At 40.6% G+C, this 19836-nt stretch overlaps 1 protein-coding gene across 8 annotated transcripts in view; it reads right to left on the bottom strand.

Annotated features, from left to right (window-relative positions):
- FMNL2 (formin like 2) overlaps positions 1 to 19836 on the bottom strand; it is a 428341-nt gene that overhangs the window by 72070 nt on the left and 336435 nt on the right. For 7 of the 8 annotated variants that reach the window (XM_057317774.1, XM_026492780.4, XM_026492781.4 and 4 more), the window contains 2 exons: positions 14873 to 14956; positions 11705 to 11857 (listed from right to left, as the gene is read on the bottom strand). In XM_057317774.1, coding sequence (XP_057173757.1) covers positions 11705 to 11857; positions 14873 to 14956 — 237 coding nt within the window. The remainder of the gene's footprint in view (positions 1 to 11704; positions 11858 to 14872; positions 14957 to 19836) is intronic. The other variant, XM_057317778.1, reaches the window with a different exon arrangement.

The following is a 19836-nucleotide window of genomic DNA, read 5'->3' as shown; positions in this document are numbered from 1 at the left end:
TTGCACCAGCAGTTATATGCACATGAAATAATAAAGTTATAAGTCAAAGCTAGTGTGAGCAATAGGCATACAAAACCAAGCAATTTCTACAAATATCTTTTAAGAAACCTATACAAAACATGTCCCGTTCAGTACTACGATGACACCTGCCATCTGAGCCACCTCCTTCACACGCAGCAATGAACTTGGTGAGAAGCAGCCAGTAAGCGGTGCACCAGCAGCAGGTGCACGGGGAAAGGTGTGCATTTGAAAAGCCCTTCGGAATGACTGATGCATGAGCTCCAACACATTGACTTATTCTAGTAAGAAATACCAAGGCAAGTCAAACCAGAATGTTTGCCTCCAGAAAAAAAGAATGGCAGGGCCAGCAAAAAAACAAAACAAAAACAAACAAACAAACAAAAAAACCCAGGGAAGCAGTTGTCTTGGAATCTGCTTGACTGCAGATTAGATACACAGGAATTTTTCTTGCCAGGCACATGTTGGTAGCCTGAAGTAATGCTTGCTAGGGTCTTGGTTAGAGTCATGTTGTGGTGTCCTTAAATCCCTACTCATTGTAAGAGGGCTTAAAAAGGAAGCTATAGTAATTTTAAACTAGTTCCTCATGGTTAGGAATATAACAGAAAAGTTGGACTATATCAAACTAAAAAGCTTCTGCGCAGAAAGGAAACAGAGTGAAAAGGTAACCTGTAAAATAGAAGAAAATATTTGCAAACCAAAACCATTAATACCCAAAACATATAAGGAACTCCACTACTCAACAGCAAAACCAAACAAAAACAAAAACCCAATTAGAGAATAGGTAAATGACCTGAATAGACATTTCTCCAAAGACGACATACAAATGACTGATGGTGTCTAAGAAGGTGCTCAACATCACCAATCATCAGGGAAATGCAAATCAAAACCACAATGTGACAGGTCACCTCCCTGCTTTCAGGATGGCTATTATCAAAAAAAACAAGAGATAGCAAGTGTTGGCAATGATGTGGAGAAATTGAAACCCTTATGCACTGTTGAGGGGGACTATAAAATATACAGACACTATGGAAAGAAGTATGGAGTTCCTCAAAAAAATAAAAATAGAACTACAATATGATCCAGCAAGCTCACTACTGGATATTTACCCAAAAGAATTGAAATCAAAATCTCGAAGAGATGTCTGCACACCTGTATTCACTGCAGCATTATTTGTAACAGTCAAGATGTGAGAGCAGTCTAAACGTCCATCGACAGATGAATGGATAAAGAAACTGTGGCTAAATAAACAGTAATTATGCGACACGGCCGAGGTGTTAGCTAATGCTACCGTGGTCATCATACGGCAATGTACAGATTTTTCAAATCAACAGGTCATACATGTAAAACTTACACATTACACAATTATAGCTCAATAAAAAATAAAATATTACATATTCACACATACACACACACACAAAATATTAAGTCATGGAAGATAAAGAAAGGATGAGGAACTGTTCCAAGTTAAAGGACACTTCACAGACACAACTACTAAGCCCAATAAATGAAGCTTGCATTGTATCCCGGACAGAGTTTGGGGAAAAAAAAAAAAAAAAGGTGAAATGGAAGACAATGGGATAACTGCTGAAACACTCAGACTGGACTAAGAAACAGGGTCAATATTAAAACATCCTTATTTTGATGATTGTACCATGGTTATGTAAGAGTGTGTCCTTGTCTTAGGAAATCTACACTAAAATTAGGTGTAAAAGGACACAATTCTGTAACCTGCTTTCAAATGGTTAGAAAGCAGGTCTGTTTATAAAGTAAATGTGTAAAGTAAATGGACAAAATGTGAATTTTTGAATCTGTTTAAAGAATGTAAGGGGGATCATTGTACTCTTCTCATAATTTTTAAAATTTTTAAACAATATCAGGACGCCTGGGTGGCTCAGTCCATTAAGTGCCTGCCTCCGGCTCAGATCATGATCCCAGGGTCCTGGGATCGAGTCCCGCATCAGGCTCCCTGCTCCGTGGGGGGTCTGCTTCTCCCTCTGCCTCTGCCTGCCTCCCCCTGCTTGTGCTCACTCACTTTTTCTCTGACAATAAAATCTTAAAAAAAATAAACGATATCAAAATAAAAAGTGAAAAGGAAACGTACATATATCCAAAGGAATATTTAGTCTTTAAAAAAAGGAAATCCTGCAATGTGTACCAATATGGATGAACCATGAGAATGTCCTGCTAAGTGAAATAAGCCAGGCCCAGAAGGACAAATGCTGTATGATCCTATTTAAAGGTATCTACAACAATTCAACTCTTAGAAGCAGAGGATAGAATGGTGGTTGCCAGAGGCTGAGTGGAGGGGGACACTGGGTATAAAGGTTCTGTTATACAAGATGAATAGGTTCTAGAGATGTGTTATACAACACTGTGCCAATAGTTACCAATACTGTATTGTACACTTAAAAATTTAAGAGGGTAAGATCTCATGTGAGGTGTTCTTGCCACAATGAAAAAATAAAAGGAGATAGGGTGCTTGGGTGGCACAGTCGGTTAAGTGTCCAACTCCTGGTTTCAGCTCAGGTCATGATCTCAGGGTCCTGAGATCGAGCCCTGCGTCAGCCTCTGCGCTCAGCACGGGGTCTGCTTAAGACTCTCTCTCCTTCTCCCTGTGCCTCCCCATCTCTAAAATAAACAAATGTTTAAAAAAAAATTAGAGGGGTATATCAAAAAGAATAGGTGATAAACATAAGAATGAAGGATACGTAGCATGTCCATTATAATTCTGGAAGAACAGCGAAAAGAACACTACTGCCGAACAGAAGCTAGATGTGATCAACAATGGATGTGTTCAGAGATCTACATCTGCAAAGCCCCAACCTCTTAGTAAACACCAATATGAAGGCTGCTGCTTCCATTGAAATAAGTCCAATCAGCGATCTATTGTTTTAACAACATATACTTATTTCCAGACATTGACATCCTCTTGTGAGTGGGTTGTGTACATGCCTGCCCCTCCCTGTGACCTTGTACTACCCACAGACAATATATTATTGCAGAACCTTGAATGAGTGTTTCCTGAACTGACCTAAACCAGACTCTCCCAGAGTCTGGCAAAAAAATGTTTTTCGAAAGTCTGTAGACCTTTCTTGCCAATATGTGTGAAGTTTGTAATATTGAAGTCCTAATGGCAACAGAAAAAAGGTATATTTTTTCTCTTACAAAAAGTATTTTCAAACAATCTAACTATTCAGATATCAAACTAATATCTACCTATCCATAAAGAATAGTAATTAGAACTTTCTTGGAAGCTAAGGTAAGGGTTCAATTCAACAGGGAGGCAATGCCAAATGCGTATGTCACATAATTTGGCATAATTTTACTAGTCTTTTATGGTTCCAAGGCCTGGGCTTAATATAACTTTACCAAGATTTGGGGTTTTAGGTTTCCTCTGTTACCCTTCAGACATGACATCACTTAGGCATATTTCTTCTATCAATTAAACTCATAAAATATACGATGCTGAAAAAAAATGAAGCAAGCACTTTGATGGTCTCCACAGCCAAAAGAAACAGAGCTGAAAGGGTTGAATCCAGAGAGTTCAAAGTGGAGGTAGAGAGAGAGAGGGAAACAAAGGATGGGGAGGGCAGAGGGAGACAGAGACTGAGAGAAACACAAACCTCGCAATGAGCCTTTTTTATTAGTTACTGAAATTTTCCGTTTGTCTACATTTCCCATCATAGGACCAGCTAACAACTAGAACAGAACCTGTGAATCAAAAGATTTCCATATATACGTTGTGAATGGAATAAGTGAACAAACAGGCTGCCAACCCATCAGATGAATGGAGAGCCAGTATTCGTCTGAATTTCCTGAGTTTTCATTATATTCCCTTTGACAAAGGCATTTGCTCTTGAGTTGCTAGTTAGCCTGTATATATCCCTATGTGAGGAGTGTTCAGGGAAACCATCTATCTCCTGTGACCTTTAAATAGAGATATTTCTATGTTTATCCCAAATTACCCCCTCTTTTCACAAACCTTCGACAGATCATTGCCAATGAGCTAAAATGACAATTCCTTAGCCTGGTCTTCAAATTATTACATAAACTGGCTCTAAACTGCTTCCAGCCAGACTCCTCTATTCATTGTTTCCTAAACAAACCATGTGGTCTTACCACTGAGCCACTGCTCATAACACTCTCCCTCCTTCCCCCCTTCCACATGTCTTACTCACTGCTCCTCGGTCTTACTCACTGCTCTTCCACAGCCAGACCACATCATGAATCTCCCCTAGGTTTTATCATTCACTCTAGCCTCTAAAGCTCCGTACTTTGGTTTTGGTTAGGATCGCACACAGATATACGCATGTTTTCTCAATCAAATCATAAAAACACCTGACACAAAAAGTCAGAAGACAGATTCTAAATCCTGGCTCTATCACTAGGTATGGGTTACTTCTCTGAGCCTTGGCTTCCGCATCTGTAAAATGGGGCTAATAACCCTTGAATCCCTCCCAAAACATTTCATGATGTGTCCTTTATCAGCCACGGATCGTATACAAATAGTTTATGCATCTTTCTGTATGTGATAAGTCTTGCTGATGAAGGCACTGGAACACAGCTGTTGGAAGTTCCAGAGTCATCTTCAATTTTTCTCTCAATCCTATACGGTTAACATTGACTGACTGCTCACTAATGAGCCAAGCTCTTTACAGGAATTAATTTAATCTCCTAACACGGGAGTCAGGTCCCAGAGCCTATCATCTCTACCCATCAGAGTACCTGTGAGACAGACCCCCAACAAAGCATTGGCCAGATGACTTCCATATCATAGCCTCTCTCAGCTGGTCTTCCATTGGAGAAAAGACCCAAGGAAGAGGCGGAACAAGGGAAATCAGTGTTTCTCGTAGTGGGAAATGCCTGACAAATCTGCCTGTAAGGTGCGCCACATGCCATAATTGAAGCTGTCACCATTTTCACTAGCAGGGCCATTAAAACAAGCTCCTAGCTGAAAAGTCGAAATGTACACTCTTAACCCAAGTACAGTTTTCTCTTTTTACAACTTCAAATAAACAAAGAAATACAAAAATCTGAAACACAACAACCCAACACCTTCAGTTATTTCTGCTTTCAAAATGTGCTGAAAAGTAAAACTGAAAGCCTGTAGTTGCAGATTATTTTTACAGAATCTGCAAATTTAGAGAGTCTTTATTTTATAGATAATGACTGCATTTTCTGGAACCTCAGATCTTCAGGACAAAAGTCTATCAGGTTAAGGAGTTTCTTCACCATCGCTCTTCCCACAGAAATAATATTCCGGTGTTTCCTGTGATGATTGTCTCCTCATTCTTTTTTCTTCTACTCCTTTACTCTTGCCCTTTATTTTTTACCTTTTTACCTTACTTTTTTACCTTATTCTTTCTTTTTCTAAATTCACTGTTAATGAAAATTTCAGTCAGTATCTGCCATCTAATTTGATGAACACAGAGAACTCGAGTTTTAAGAATAATTTTTTTTACTTATTTTTCTTTGTAGTTTTTTCCCCCTTTAAGTTGGACTCTATGGAAATAGCTTAGATTTTTTAGTATCTTTCCATATGGGAAGTTCGAATACATGGAGTTAAGAAAAAGGAACACATGTAGAACAAAGTATAGATTACAACTCTCAGTAATGAAGACTATAAAAGATCTGAGTTGATTTTGTATAACTTAGGCGCAGAAGAGGGAAGAGAATACAGAACAGTGATCATGTTAGAAATTATATCCCTAATTTATATAAACTGGAAAACAAACAGAACTGAGTTCTCCTTGTTGTGAATCAAAGTTAAAAATGCTTTAGCTTCCAACTATACAGTTCAGAGAATTTTTTTTTTTAAGATTTTATTTATTTATTTGACAGAGAGAGACAGCCAGCAAGAGAGGGAACAGAAGCAGGGGGAGTGGGAGAGGAAGAAGCAGGCTCCTAGCGGAGGAGCCTGATGTGGGGCTCAATCCCGGAACACCGGGATCATGCCCTGAGCCGAAGGCAGACGCTTAATGACTGCGCCACCCAGGCGCCCCAGAAATTTTTTTTTTAATCTCATACTATAGTGGTTTAAAGTTAAAAGGTTACATGATTTTCTTCCCCCAACAATTAAAAATGAAGGTAAAATGCTACTGTTGAAATAAAAGAACTCAGAAGAGCTTCTGAGAGATCCACTCTTCTAGAATACCTCTTACTTTACAAGCAAACTGGTACAGAGTTGGTGTTCCGTAAATCTAAATAAAATCAGGAAAACTGCAGTGAACACAAGTATTTATTGCACTAAAGCCTAATCAACTGTATGGGCCACTAATGCACATGGAAATCTGTCTGCAGGAACTAGGTAACTCCTTTGAGTGTAAGGTCTTAGCTCAGTGCCTCATCAACAGACTGTATTCAACCCATCACATCCGAGATCCCTTCCAGATTCCATCTTTGCTATTTCTACCAATGATTCTATTTCTCTTCTAATCAGTCATACACAAAATTTTCTCTTTACCGCCATAGCCACCAAGTCAATTCCGGAACATCTTCATACTTGGCCTTTGCTGTTTTTTTACGTACTGTCTGCATAGGCCCAAGCAACAGCAATCTTTTCCTCCAATCAACATCCAGGACATTCGCTAGACCCGACACAGCTGAAAAGACCAACCACCCCATGTGATTTCCCATTCCACTGCCTACCAGATAAAAATCAAACTCCAAAATTCAAGGTTATTATATGGCCTCTCCCTGATTCACAGGTATATACTACATGTATTTTTGGTCAGTTCTAAAACATCATAAAAACAAAATTTGAGGAAACCTCATTCATAATCTCCTCTTTGGTTAAAAAAAAAAAAGTCACTTTTTTCATTTGATAAACTTCCCTTTCATTGCCTCCCCATCTGCAAATAGGTGACAATGAAATTGTATAAATATAGAACTTTTTGTCTTACTTGTGTCATTTGTTTAGGAAACACTTTTTCCTGTTTCTGTGTTAACTTGTTTTATAATAGCTAGATTGATCAGCTAGACCGACCAGCACCCTGATCAGGGTCTCCACTAGCGCCTCTGGGGTCTTTGTGTGAAGTAGAAAAAGGCCCATCCTCTGAGAAGGATCAGCAAAAGCCCCTCCTGTAGGGTACAACTCCCATAGAGACATGTGGACACCCTGATGCTACAACAAGCTATTTACTGAAGGAGAAAAAAATCATCCTGTGCATAAACAGGCAGGATAACATGGTTTGGAAGTTGGAGTCAGGCCAGTTCACTTCGCATCCTGCCTCCTACACTCGTTGTTTGATCCCAGGCAAGCTGCTTAACCACTAGAGACCTCGGTTTCTTTGCAGGGATAACAGTTGTCACTATCTCACAAAACCACTGGGAGCAGTAAATCACCAAAGGCCCGTAGAACAGTGCCAGGCACAGAGCAGACACTCAATGTCTTCCTCCCCAATAAAAATTATATCAATGTTATCTACATCTTTGTGCCTATTTTTAAATATTTTTAAAAAATCAGTCCCATGGGGGGAAAATATTTATCAACAAGGATCTAAATTTGAACTCTTCATCTCTTCATGTAAATTCACTAAAGATAGAAGTGGTCAATAGAATGATGCTATTCAGGAAATGTCATTCCTTTAAGATAATCATCCCAGGAAAAACAGTGAAATTTGTTCTGGGGGTTTTTGGAATAAATACTAATAGAAGTTAACATCTTAGAGGAAATGTGGGTGTTGGTTTCCTCATCACCCTGGGAAGGGTCAGTTGGGGTGACCCTCAAGGCCTTTCCAGCTTTGGAGGTATATGATCCAATCTCTCCATTAAACCACCCTCTACCCGTCACAAAGCTTCTGCTCCAGAAAGGACAGGTTACATGCCTGACCTTTGCTGCAAGCTTTTGCTCATCTCATGCTTCTTCACTCTACTTCCACCAGAAGCACTTTCCTCACCCCAAACATCAACTCTGGCCGTCACCCAAAGTCCTAGTTAAGATCTGACCTCTTCCTCCAGGCTTGTAGTGCTCCACGGATTTCTTTTAAGAATTCAAAACATTTATTTACTGTCTATGTCACTCCTTATTTAAGTCTAATGGCATGAAGTAATCATTCTTAAAAATTAAAAATTACTTTCTCTTACATCTGAATTAATACAGCCTTTGTCTTCAAAAATCTAGCATGTACACACCTGCATATATGGCAGCACTTACTTTAGCGAGACCTACAGCCCCGTGAACAGAAATCTGAACTGAAGGCACACTAGACTCTAATAAGCTTACAAGACCGCACAATGCCCAGCTCTACACACTAGACTCTAAGCTTACAAGACTGCACAATGTCAACCTTTTTACCGCTGGCCAAGCTGACAAATTCATGTAACACAGAATCTAATAGCTGATATAATGAAAGATGAATGTCATGTCCTAAGATTCTTATTAATCCATTTTAAATAGCTGAAAAATAAAGTCTGAATACAAAGAGGAGAGTGTGCATCAACATTAAAATTTTCTTCAAGAAACAGTTTTTCTTTAATCAAGCCCCATTTATAAAGTGTCTTAAATTTCTTGAAATCTCATTTCCTCTTCCAAGTTTAACTAACACTTTTTGCCAAGTGATAGAGGATAAGATAACTGAACCTACATTGTTATCTGGAGATTAAGACAAGGGAACTAAAATCTGCCTTTGGATACAGAAGACATATTCCCATCGAACAAAGCTACCAGAATAAGCTACAGAACATGAATTAATAGCCTTTTATGCTTTCCCAAAAAATTATAACATGACTACAATACACCTCAGAGGGTCAAATTCTTAAACTGAGTAATCATAATATGGTAACAGAGTGCATCAAAGTTGAAAAGGCTGTGGGCTTTATCCCAGTGCAGGGTGATGGTGAGCCATGAGGTTATCCTATTACAACATGGGGAGCAGTCGCGACACCCTGCCACCATGCACTACGAGCTCTTGCGGGCGTCATGTTCACCCGTGACTTACGAGATTTGCCGGTTTGAAGCCTCATCATCAGTGTGTAAACTGACGCTGCTCCAGAGGCAACGGGGGAGAAGCAGCTCTGGTGGCATTTGAACTGAAGATACTCAGGCACAGAAATCAGTCTGGTGGTGGTGTAAGAAATGAACGGAACCAGAGGAGGAGGAGACAGGAGGATGAGAAAGGACAAAGTACAGCAGGCAAAGACAATTAGGAGATGGCAGAATGAAACAGGAGGACGAGAAAAAGAAAGGCAAAAAGTGAAAGAAGTATGGGGAGCAGAGAAAAAAAGGGGAGAGGAGGAGGAGGAGGAAGAGAAAAAAAAATGTAAACAATCTTTGGGTATATGAAAAGCAACATGTACCATATGCCTGTACTTCTGATTGCTGGGGTGGTTTTTTTGTTTTGCTTTTGTTTTTTTAAGTCACAGATGCTATCAAATGACCAAATACAGAATTAGAATCCAGGCACAAATCCATGAATCACACGAGCTGGACTATCACTGATATACATCGTTTAAAAACAAAAACAAAAGACTAAGCTTCAAGTCAATAGGGGCATGAAAGTTACTGCCACATTGATTTTCTTGGGTTACTAGAACCATGAACGAAGAGTCAAAGAAAATCCCAATGTTCCGTTCCTCAGCCTGAAACTGTTCAAACACAAGAGCGAAGAATGTGATGTTGGTTTCTTAGTTGGTCATCTTCTAACACATCTGCCAACCAGAAAGGTCATATACTTTCTGAGTTTCTCAGAATAGCATTTCCATCAGGTTTATCTCTACACTTTGAGTCTATTTTTCTTTTTCTTTTTTTTTAAGATTTTATTTATTTATTTGACAGAGGTAGAGACAGCCAGTGAGAGAGGGAACACAAGCAGGGGAAGTGGGAGAGGAAGAAGCAGGCTCATAGCAGAGGAGCCTGATGTGGGGCTCGATCCCACAACGCTGGATCACGCCCCGAAGGCAGACGCTTAACCGCTGTGCCACCCAGGCGCCCCTTGAGTCTATTTTTCCAATTTAAAATGAATTCTAGCGAGATCTACCTTGAGCCAACTGTCAAGCAAGTCAGGCTGGACACGGATGTCCCTGTACCATGACTTCTAGAGCACAGGACGACAGTTCTCCTCGAATCAAAGACAGTCCCATATTTTACTGACTCCTCCACTCTTCCACAAACAATGTGCTCTCAATGAACAGTAACTCAAAATTAGGCCTAACAAATTAATAATCAGAAAAATGAATCCTTACTGAGGTGGTAGCTGGCCAATAGGTGATACATTCCAGGTAAGAAATGATTAAAAAAGCAAATTAAAATGTGCTTTGTCAATTAAATGTCTTACATATAATTATATCTATACTACTGTAAGACTTTCCACTCACATACAAAGGTCATTAAGGGAATTCTTCATGCACGACTGGCCTTTCTTCAACTTCCAAATCAGCCTTGTCCGCATGTAAAGTTGACACAGGCTAGCTAGTTATATAGCTCTTGGCCTGTTGCAAATACCACGAGACGGACCAAAGGACTGCTCTTCATTATTATTATTAAACCATTCAACACCCATTAATATTTTTGGCATATCCAAACATGGAAAATCTGAATGGCTGATTGGAAGCATCGTATTCAGATGTCAAACCCTTCAGCAAAACTGAACTTCATTATTGAGATATTAACTTTCTATGACCAAAACCCAAGTCAAAGGGACAAGAGGTAATTAAAAGACTAATAATATGAAAAGTCTGCAAGCCACATTTTCACTGATTTACAATCTGACACAGAGACCCTACTAGGAATGACCCATACCCACGGGGATCTTCAACACTGACAGGAACAACAGTCACTTGCCAAATCAAGCCTAAAGTAAGTGACATAAATTTTTCAAGCTACAAAGAATAAGCAACAGTGGGGAAGGGGGGCTAATTAATAAAATTTTTATTCGACTATTTATGAACCTGCTCTGGATGTCATCTCTATCTTGACAGGCAGGAGTTCTGATTTACCCATCCATACACCTTGCCTCTAACTACAGTGCCTGCTAAATTAACAGAAGCTCAAAAATATTTTTCAGTGAATGATTATAGGTATAAGCGAATAAACAATCTCAGTGATATTACACCCATTAGTCATACAGATGGTCAGCACCCAACCTTCCTTAGCATGGTGGTATTTCAGCCACAAAAGACTAGAGAAGGAATCCTTAGGAGGAAACAAAAGGTTGACAACTGAGCACACCTAACCAAAGAAACACTGCCTAAAAGCATTTAATCAATAAAAATGATCACTACGGCATTTTGCACCTCTAAGAACACGTCCCACAGAACACACACCTGAGCTACACTGGAAGAAGGGAGGGGAGTATGAAGAGTCCATAAGGAATTCCTGAGATCCTCAAATCTCAAGAGGTGCTGCCTCTACCCAGAAAACAGAGCCTAAATCACGAAGTCGCCATCTCCCCGGTTTTGAAAACGTGTCTCTCGAGTCCGCTGCGTTCTATCATTCCGCAGCAGAACTCTCTTCCTGCGCCGAATGAAGTGTGGTGTTTCCCGAAAACTACTTAACGCTGTAGAGTATTGCCCAAGTGATGATCCCATGAAGTCCTGAAGAAACTCTCATTGGCACCGTTGGAGACGCAAGTGCCGTGTGGACAGAACAGCAGCGCGTAGCCCAGGAGCGGCAACGCAAGCGCGGCGCTCTGCGGTCCCAGCGCCGCCTACCGCACGCGCCTCCCTCCTGGTTCACGGAACTCACCGCAGCGCAGAATGTCTTCCTGAGCGGGACACACTGTTGCCCACGGGGGAGGGCAGGTTGCTCCCTCTGTGCAGATCCTCGATGGACCTACTCCAGGGCTTTGATTTGTCCACCGAGCTCTCCACGGTGCTTTCCACGCTTTCAAAATCAAAACTAAAACAAAAGAGAAATGCCACTGAAGACTTAAAAGTGCACGGTCACGCAAATACACGAATGTGCGTAACTTGCTCCTTCCTATGACGCATCCGCACCCGACGACGGGTAGTCCTCGCAAACAAAGGAAACCGAAAAGGGAACGCGAAAGAATTTCCACAGACTCAGAGTTCACTTTGAAAATCCAAAATGACAAACACCAGGCAAGGCAAAAGAAGAGTCAAACAATAGGAAAAAATAAATAGTAATGTTATTATTTGTATTTTACTACAAGGCTTACTAACTTACCAATGGCTAACACTGCCATGGTGGAAGGGGAAGGAAGGATCTTACAGCTGTCTTCATTTTGCTTTAACAAGTCAATGTGTAGGCTTATACTAATTTATTCCTACCCATCAATTTTCACTGAGCATTTTCTCCTAGTGTGTTGGCAAGTGTACTTTTCCAACCATATGTGATACATTACTTGCAAAGTTATGGATTTGCTTTGATTTTGGAATCTCTTCTCAATGTGGTGCTCTTTAAAGCAGGACTGGTGTTTCTCTCACATTTTTTGAGGTTATTACTCATGTTGACCATGTTAGAATAAATGGCAAGTTAAGTTGCTCATTCTTGTATAATTTTAGGAACAAAATTTTTAAACAGCCAGGCCTTTGTTTTCTATGCATTTTCCCCTCCCAAAGAGAGGAGCTCTGCCTTCTCAAAAAAAATTATTTTATCAATTGTTTCTACCTCTATTTCCACCCAGCAACACCTGCTCAGACAGAGAATAAACAGAAGGCAGCTCTAATTAATATCAGACGGAAGATTTGGGCAGCTATTGCAGAAGAGACAGTAACAATACATACTGGCAATAACAAGGATGACTTTTTATAAGGGTACCATTGCCAAAATAAAATACTTTGTTAGAACCATCATCTGTAAACTAGGCAATGCTGTCCCTCTATTAAATACCAATCCAGGCGGTAGCCCCTGACGGATGGTCAGTGAATGGATCTGACAATTTTGTCACGCCTTTGGATGAAGGACACAGACCTGAACAGAAAAGAGGTGGGACTGAGTAATCACATCCTTAAATGCTAAAAATAGAAACCTACAACTGATACTGGAGAAGGTAAGCCTAGGCGACACCCAAGATCACCCATGTCATCGACACTCTCGCCAAGTCACCCTGAAGCCCTCATGTTGTCAGGCTGTCCCATGGGCTTATGCTCCTCTCAGCTCGCCCACCTCACAGAGCAGAAGAAGGAAACACACACCTTGGTGAAGTGTCCTGTTTTAGGAACAAAGCACGAGCCTGCTGGTTCACATTACCTGGGCTAGGCAATGGTCACAAGCCAAGGGACAGTATGAAATTTTTCAGCCCATTAGTTTTAAGAAAGAACATAAATTATGTCTCTCCATATAATTTATCTAAATAAAGCAACACAAAACCAAAACGAGTAAGCAGAGAATGTAAAGCTAATGTCAAAAAAAAAAAAAAAGAAGAAGAAGGAAACCAAAGCTCTGGATTCCTATCTTCTGCTGGGTTTGATCTTACACCGCACCTAGAAATCCCTCATGGTAGCACCTCCTTTTCCCATTAGTCTTATGTGAGGGTACATCTAGGAAAACTGGGTGCATAAGCTCTACTATGATGTAGGTAAAAGGTTAATCACAGCGAACATTTAATACACAGCATGCCATCCTTTTCCACTACAACTAAGTCTCTTAGCTCTTCCTTAATTCCATAACTCTTTCTCCAGATTTTAAATGATTCAGCAGGGTAATATTGTTTTGTCATATAATATGAAGTGTAAGAAAGGTTAGCAGTTTTTGACACAATGGACATAGATAAGAAACAACCTTTGGAAGAACACACTATAAAAACTAGGATTGTATTTCAGAGGACAATTTCTTAGAAAGATAAGAACTTGTCAATTGGTGTTTCTTACTCTATTCCATATCATATACAGGAGATATCAAACCTGAAACTGATCAAGCCAGTTTCAGTTTATACTGTAATTCCTACACCCACTAGCGAGGAGTAATTACAGCTTCCTCCTCATGAATTCTCAAGGAAGTGCTAAGGATTATAACATCTGGTTAAGTCTTAGAACTTCTTTGGAGTGATGCAATATAAAAAACAAGTTACTGCTTTTAAAAGTAGCATTGAGGTGGGAAAAAGCACCACCTGGGCCCAAATGTCCTCCGGTCAAATTAAAAATACAGTATTACTTCCTCAATCTGTGTGTGTGTGTGTGTGTGTGTGTGTGTGTGTGTGTGTGTGTCAGAGAGAGCAAGGAGAGAATCTGTGGATACCGCAATACTCTTTGACTAAAGAAGGAAAGGTGAAGAGAATGTCTCATCCAAATGTACACTTTTCTTTTCTGCTGTAAATCCTTCCAGAAGCCTAGCAAATGGGAAAATTTTATGAATTAACAAAAAACAAGGTTAAGTAAATTGATTTTCTTTCCTGCTCTGCTGCAATTTTCCCCCTTTATGAAGGGGAAGTCAAAGCAACACGAATACATATAAAGTAGAAAAGGAAAGCCTCCTGTTTACTCCTTCCAATCCCACTAGATTTGGTATATCTGCAATCATTTTCTCTGCATTTGCGAGCACATACAAATATACACATAGATATACATAATTTTTTTTAACAAAAAGAAAGTTACTTTTCTGGGTCTTGCTTTACTCACTTAACAATATACCATACACCTCTTTCAATGACTGCCAGGGTACTCTACCATATGGACATCTGTAACCTGAGCACTAAAGAAAGCACTTTTTAAAATAAGGACTCTACTCTAAGGGTGATTTTTACTCCCCTGTTTTATTTCTGCCTTAAAAGCATTTCCAATAATGATGATATAATTTGCTTTTAGTTACTTGAGTAGAAACAAGCCTCCTTAAACCTTACTACATCTGCTTTTGGTTTCTCCCCTCGGTGAGGTATATATATAATTTTGCCACTCACTTCCAAATTCTGTGACCACATGAAATTCAAAAGCCAACGAGCCAAGTTTTACTTACGTTACCGCGTACTGCGCAAATGATAGATATTCCACTAGAACATCAAGACCTCTGTTTTCTTCATTCAGAAACTCTCTGACCCATCTGTTAAAAAATAAAGACAATTATTACAGAGGTTCATCACATGCTTTGCCATGAGAGCCCAGTGAACACTGTTACTGTTCTGCGAGAAACATTCACCGAAAGGGAGTAACAGAGGAAGGCCTAGATTCCACCACACCTAGTAGGAACTTTTCCAGAGGGCAACTAAAAAAAACCACAGCATTTGGGGGGCACCTGGGTGGTGGGGTCGGTTAAGCATCTGACTCTTGGTTTGGGTTCAGGTCAGGATCTCAGGGTCCTGGCATGGAGCCAGTGTCAGCTCAGCTCAGAGTCTGCTCCAAGACTCTCTCTCCCTCTGCTCCCCCACCCCCACACACTCTAAAATGTAAAAACAAACAAACAAACAAACCCCACTACCAACAACCACAGCATTTCAATGTGCAAGAAGAGGGGGCAAAAGGTATCCATGCACCTCCCTTGCATTTATTTTACTACTTAGGGGACTTAAGATAACCTGTAAGAAGTGTTCTAAAAAAGGAACTTGCTAAATGTACATTTTCCACCACAACTGACCCACAGCCCGTTAAAGGAGCCAAGACTGCACAGGGAACGCGGCAGGCCTGGGACGTGACGACATACGCACTGAAATCCAGGCGTGATTCCAAATCCACATTCAACTCCTTCTTGGAACACAAGCCATAGAAAACACTCAACTAGCCAATGAGAAACCAGTGTTTAGGGGCTCCTGGAAATTCAATAGGGATAATGATTTGCTTAATTTTTTCCATGAATGTTAAAACCTCTTAAAAACTTGCAGGCACCACATACCATTGGCAAAGCCAAGACATGACATACCATGTTTTCTTTTTTTTTTTTCTTTTTGTTAAGTCATTTTAAATAGTATCACCTTGCCTTTGAATGGTGGGTTTGAATGCAGTTCACTGAGAATTTTTACTCGTTTCCATTTGCACTTCATAATAATCCTAAAGATGAAGCAGACTGGCCAAACCAAACCTACAGGTATTGAAGATAAACCCCTGTTACCCCCATTACAGATTGCCTCCAGGGCATTCCTCTTCAAAGAATGTATGATACCTGATTAAACCTTCTCTAGTTTTGAAACTTCAACAGATAATAAGTCAGAAGGTCTGCTACAACCACAGAAATGGAACTTGAGGTACATCGGCCAAATGCATTCCGACACTGGTTGCCTTCCTCCATAAGCACCAAGCAAAAAAAAAGGCCCACCAGCTGTGCACACAATAGCTACTGTGGAAGCCAGTCTTGTAAGTTACTAGAACAAGGGCCGGACCATCGCATTGTCAGCTTTAAGGCTGAGCAACCCTTAAAATCTATGTCTTAAAGGAAGAAAAAAAAGTCTGGTGGACTCAGGATGCCTGTTTTAAAAATTCTGTTTGGGGGCTCTTTTTCCTTTTTATTTTTACTTTTTTGTTTCTTTGTTTATTTTATCCTCAAGCCCATTCTTTCCGTTCTTTCTCATAGTTCCATGTCTCCAGGATGCAAACCCAGCCCTGCAGGTAATCCCAGCAGGCAGCAAACAAAGCAGACGGTTTATCGGTTTATCACTTATCGCTTATTTTCCCCGAAGTGCCTCAGGCAGGCTTTCACAAAATGTAGACACCCAACACAGCCACATGGAAGCAAATAACCTTTAATTTAAGAGAGACCTAGAGCGGCAAGTCAAAGAACCACCCCTCGGGCCTCGCAAGAGCTGGTGCTGTTGAAGCTTCCCTTCCAAACCACCACATACACCAGCTCCCGGCCGTCTGTCTCGGGTACTTTCGGTTGATTGAATTATTCTCCCTATACAACTAGATCTCAGGAGGCATTGGACATTTTTAAGTGCTAATAATTAGAAGCCTAGAAATAGTAAAAAAAAAAAAAAAAAAAAATCAATTTTTCTTTTTATAACTGGAAGGAGACTAAAGAAAGGCTGGCACTCACTATGGAAATCCATTGACTAGCTGCTCTTGGAACTCAAGCTTCTTACAGCTCCTCTAAGGCTTCTCCGCGGGTCTAGCCTATGGGCTCTGGCTGCACCCCTGAAACTGGCCCTCAGTGGCAGGTGTGCCGCAGGAATCCCCGGGGCTGGGTGCGGTGGTATTCATTTTAGAATGCAAAGTCACCCTCCGCTCCAGATTCTTCAGAGCAGTCTCAGGTCTATGTTTTCTTTTTTTTTTTTTTTTTTTAAGATTTTATTTATTTATTCGACAGAGATAGAGACAGCCAGCGAGAGAGGGAACACAAGCAGGGGGAGTGGGAGAGGAAGAAGCAGGCTCATAGCAGAAGAGCCTGATGTGGGGCTCGATCCCATAACGCCGGGATCACGCCCTGAGCCGAAGGCAGCTGCTTAACCGCTGTGCCACCCAGGCGCCCCAGGTCTATGTTTTCTATCCCAGTGGCTCATAAAAACACTCCAGGGTAGGAGTTAAGAACCACCACCATTATAATGCCTTCTGGTTGACTTCCCAGACACATGGCCTCTAAAGAGTAGAGATGGTCCGGGACACCTCCTGGACCTCCAACTGAGGAAGTTTAGCACAAAATAGATAGGAGGCAAATGACTCACAGATTAGAAAATTAAAAAAAAAAAAAAAAAGGGGGGGAGGAAGGGAGGGAGGGAAGGAAAGAGCCAAGTACAATCAGAGCCACAATTCTCTTGACTCGAAATGCTAATGTGCATATATTTTGATTGAGGGATAAAGACTATTATTAGCTTCTCTTTCTTCAATTCAACACCCTCAGAGGTTCCTCCACCCTCACTTGCTGACTTTGAGCCTAAGTGCCTTAAAACCAACTTTCAAAGTGAAGGGCAGGAGCAAGGTGCACAGTTCCTAGCAAGTCGGCTAGAGTGTAACATGCCCTGCCTCTGAGAGGTTTGATGTCACACAGCTGACCCTCTTTTTCTAAGCCTTGAGATGTTCCCTGGGTCTTTGATCTGGCCCAGACACCCCGAGGTGATTTAGGAAAGAATAAGATAAAAATCCACCATGGCCGACTACCTTATCCCCCCTGTCAAATGATAACCAGGTTGCAAAGTCATTGCAGCAAAAAGGCTACGGATTTACAGGGGGAAAAAGAAGTCTTCACCTTTCCCCCCTGTCCTCTCAATCCCTGTCCCCGCCACGCTTGGGATATTGTGTGTGGGAGAGAACAGAGGTGAGAGTCCACTTCTGGGGAAAGGAAAACAATACAGAAAGAAAATGGGTAAAGATGAAAAAATGGGCAACTTTCAAAGCGGTATCTTTAATCTAAAGGCATTAAATAAATGGATGTCCCATTATGCAGATCTATGCAGGTGATCCTGCAATGACATACCATAAACTTAGGGTTCCTCCTTTTTCACTTCCGTGCATTCTGCACACACTTTTTTACATATTGCCAATATGCACACCGTTTCAAATGGGATGATTATAGGTTTTGGAAACTAGAATTATTTCTGACTCCAACAGCATGCATCACTTACTGAGTACCCCACAGATTCAGTGTAAATACCATATGTTGTAAATTTGAATTAGGCAAATTCCAAATCAGCTGCTCAGGAGCTGGAAGAAACCATGATAATGAGAAATAGCTCTGGAAAAAAAAAATCTTGTTCAAGGAAGGGATCTAAGTGCAGATGCAACAGTCACTGTTTTATTGTAGACAGGTCAAAGCTGATTCAGAGCTGCTGGTTTCCCTCGGCCTCCTACACCCCCCCCCCCACCCGCCAATTTTAGAATCTCATTGTTCTGATCTAGAAAATGAAGTCTCAAGGGACCTTCCTGGCTCAAATTTCTAAGATCAAGCAAAGCGGACCCAAGATCACAAGATAAAGGGACAAGGGGTGAATTCCCTTTGCCAGTCTCCTTAGAAAGGTGCTCCTAATGCAGGGTGGAAACTGCAGTTGCTGGAAAATCATGAGAAAAAGAAAAAAATCTTGAGAAGCAAGAGAAAGAAGGTAAGCATTCCCCAGAGTCAGCATCAGCAACCAAATCTATGCAAGACAGCGTTGTAAGATGGTTCTCAGGGCAGCCCACACAGCACTAGGGGGCCCTGAGACCCTCTGAGGGGGTTGTGAAGTTACAACGATTTTCATTAATTATTAAGATAATAGTGGCTCTTCCCAGTGCTGGCACCCGCACTGATGGTTCAAAAGGAATAGAGCATAAAACTGCAGCTGCAAAAACTACACCTCTTAACTTTTGTTCTCACCCCAAGCACTGGCAAGGCAAACAAAAAGCCAGCTTCACTTGAAACTGTCCTTAAATGAAGCAATGAAAATTACGGATTTCTATTAATGCTTATGCCTTGAATTTATACCTTTTAAAATTTTCTATGTGACAAAATGGAAAGGCCACATAAAGCACTTCCACTGCCTACCCTAGTACCACAACTGTCTCCAGGCAAAGCACCTGTGCAGTTGTTTGAGTCACAGACTGAACTAGTTGTTGTTTTTACGTGAAATGTAAAGTGACTGACAACTGTGGTTATTCTGTTTGGGTGTTTGGCAGACATTTTCTCAAAAGTGAATAAAGTGAGCCTGTCATTTCGAGGAAAACAACCTACAGTATTTGTTGTCCATGATGAAATTTGAGGTTTCAACCAAAAAAAATGAAAATTTTGGAACGCTTGTATTGACCACCACAAGCTTGACAACTTCCCAATACTTAAAAGTATATTCAGATGAGACTGGTAATTATTAATGAATGCAACTGTTATTATATTGTAGAATAAAATGTCTCGATTTTCAAAAGATCAGAATAACTCAGTGAAACAATATTTTACAAATGACCAATTCATGATATTACCCAAAATTATGCCTGGGTAGAAAGACCTATTCAATTTCCAAAACAGCACTGTGAATTTAGTTTAGCAAAGGACAAAAGCTCTTTGGTAGTGTTTCAGATTCGACATTGCAA

The sequence above is a fragment of the Ursus arctos genome, unplaced genomic scaffold, assembly GCF_023065955.2.
Source record: "Ursus arctos isolate Adak ecotype North America unplaced genomic scaffold, UrsArc2.0 scaffold_1, whole genome shotgun sequence".
Taxonomy (NCBI): Eukaryota; Metazoa; Chordata; class Mammalia; order Carnivora; family Ursidae; genus Ursus; species Ursus arctos.
The sequence above is the reverse complement of the archived record's forward strand: the minus strand, read 5'-3'. Positions and strand labels throughout refer to the sequence as shown.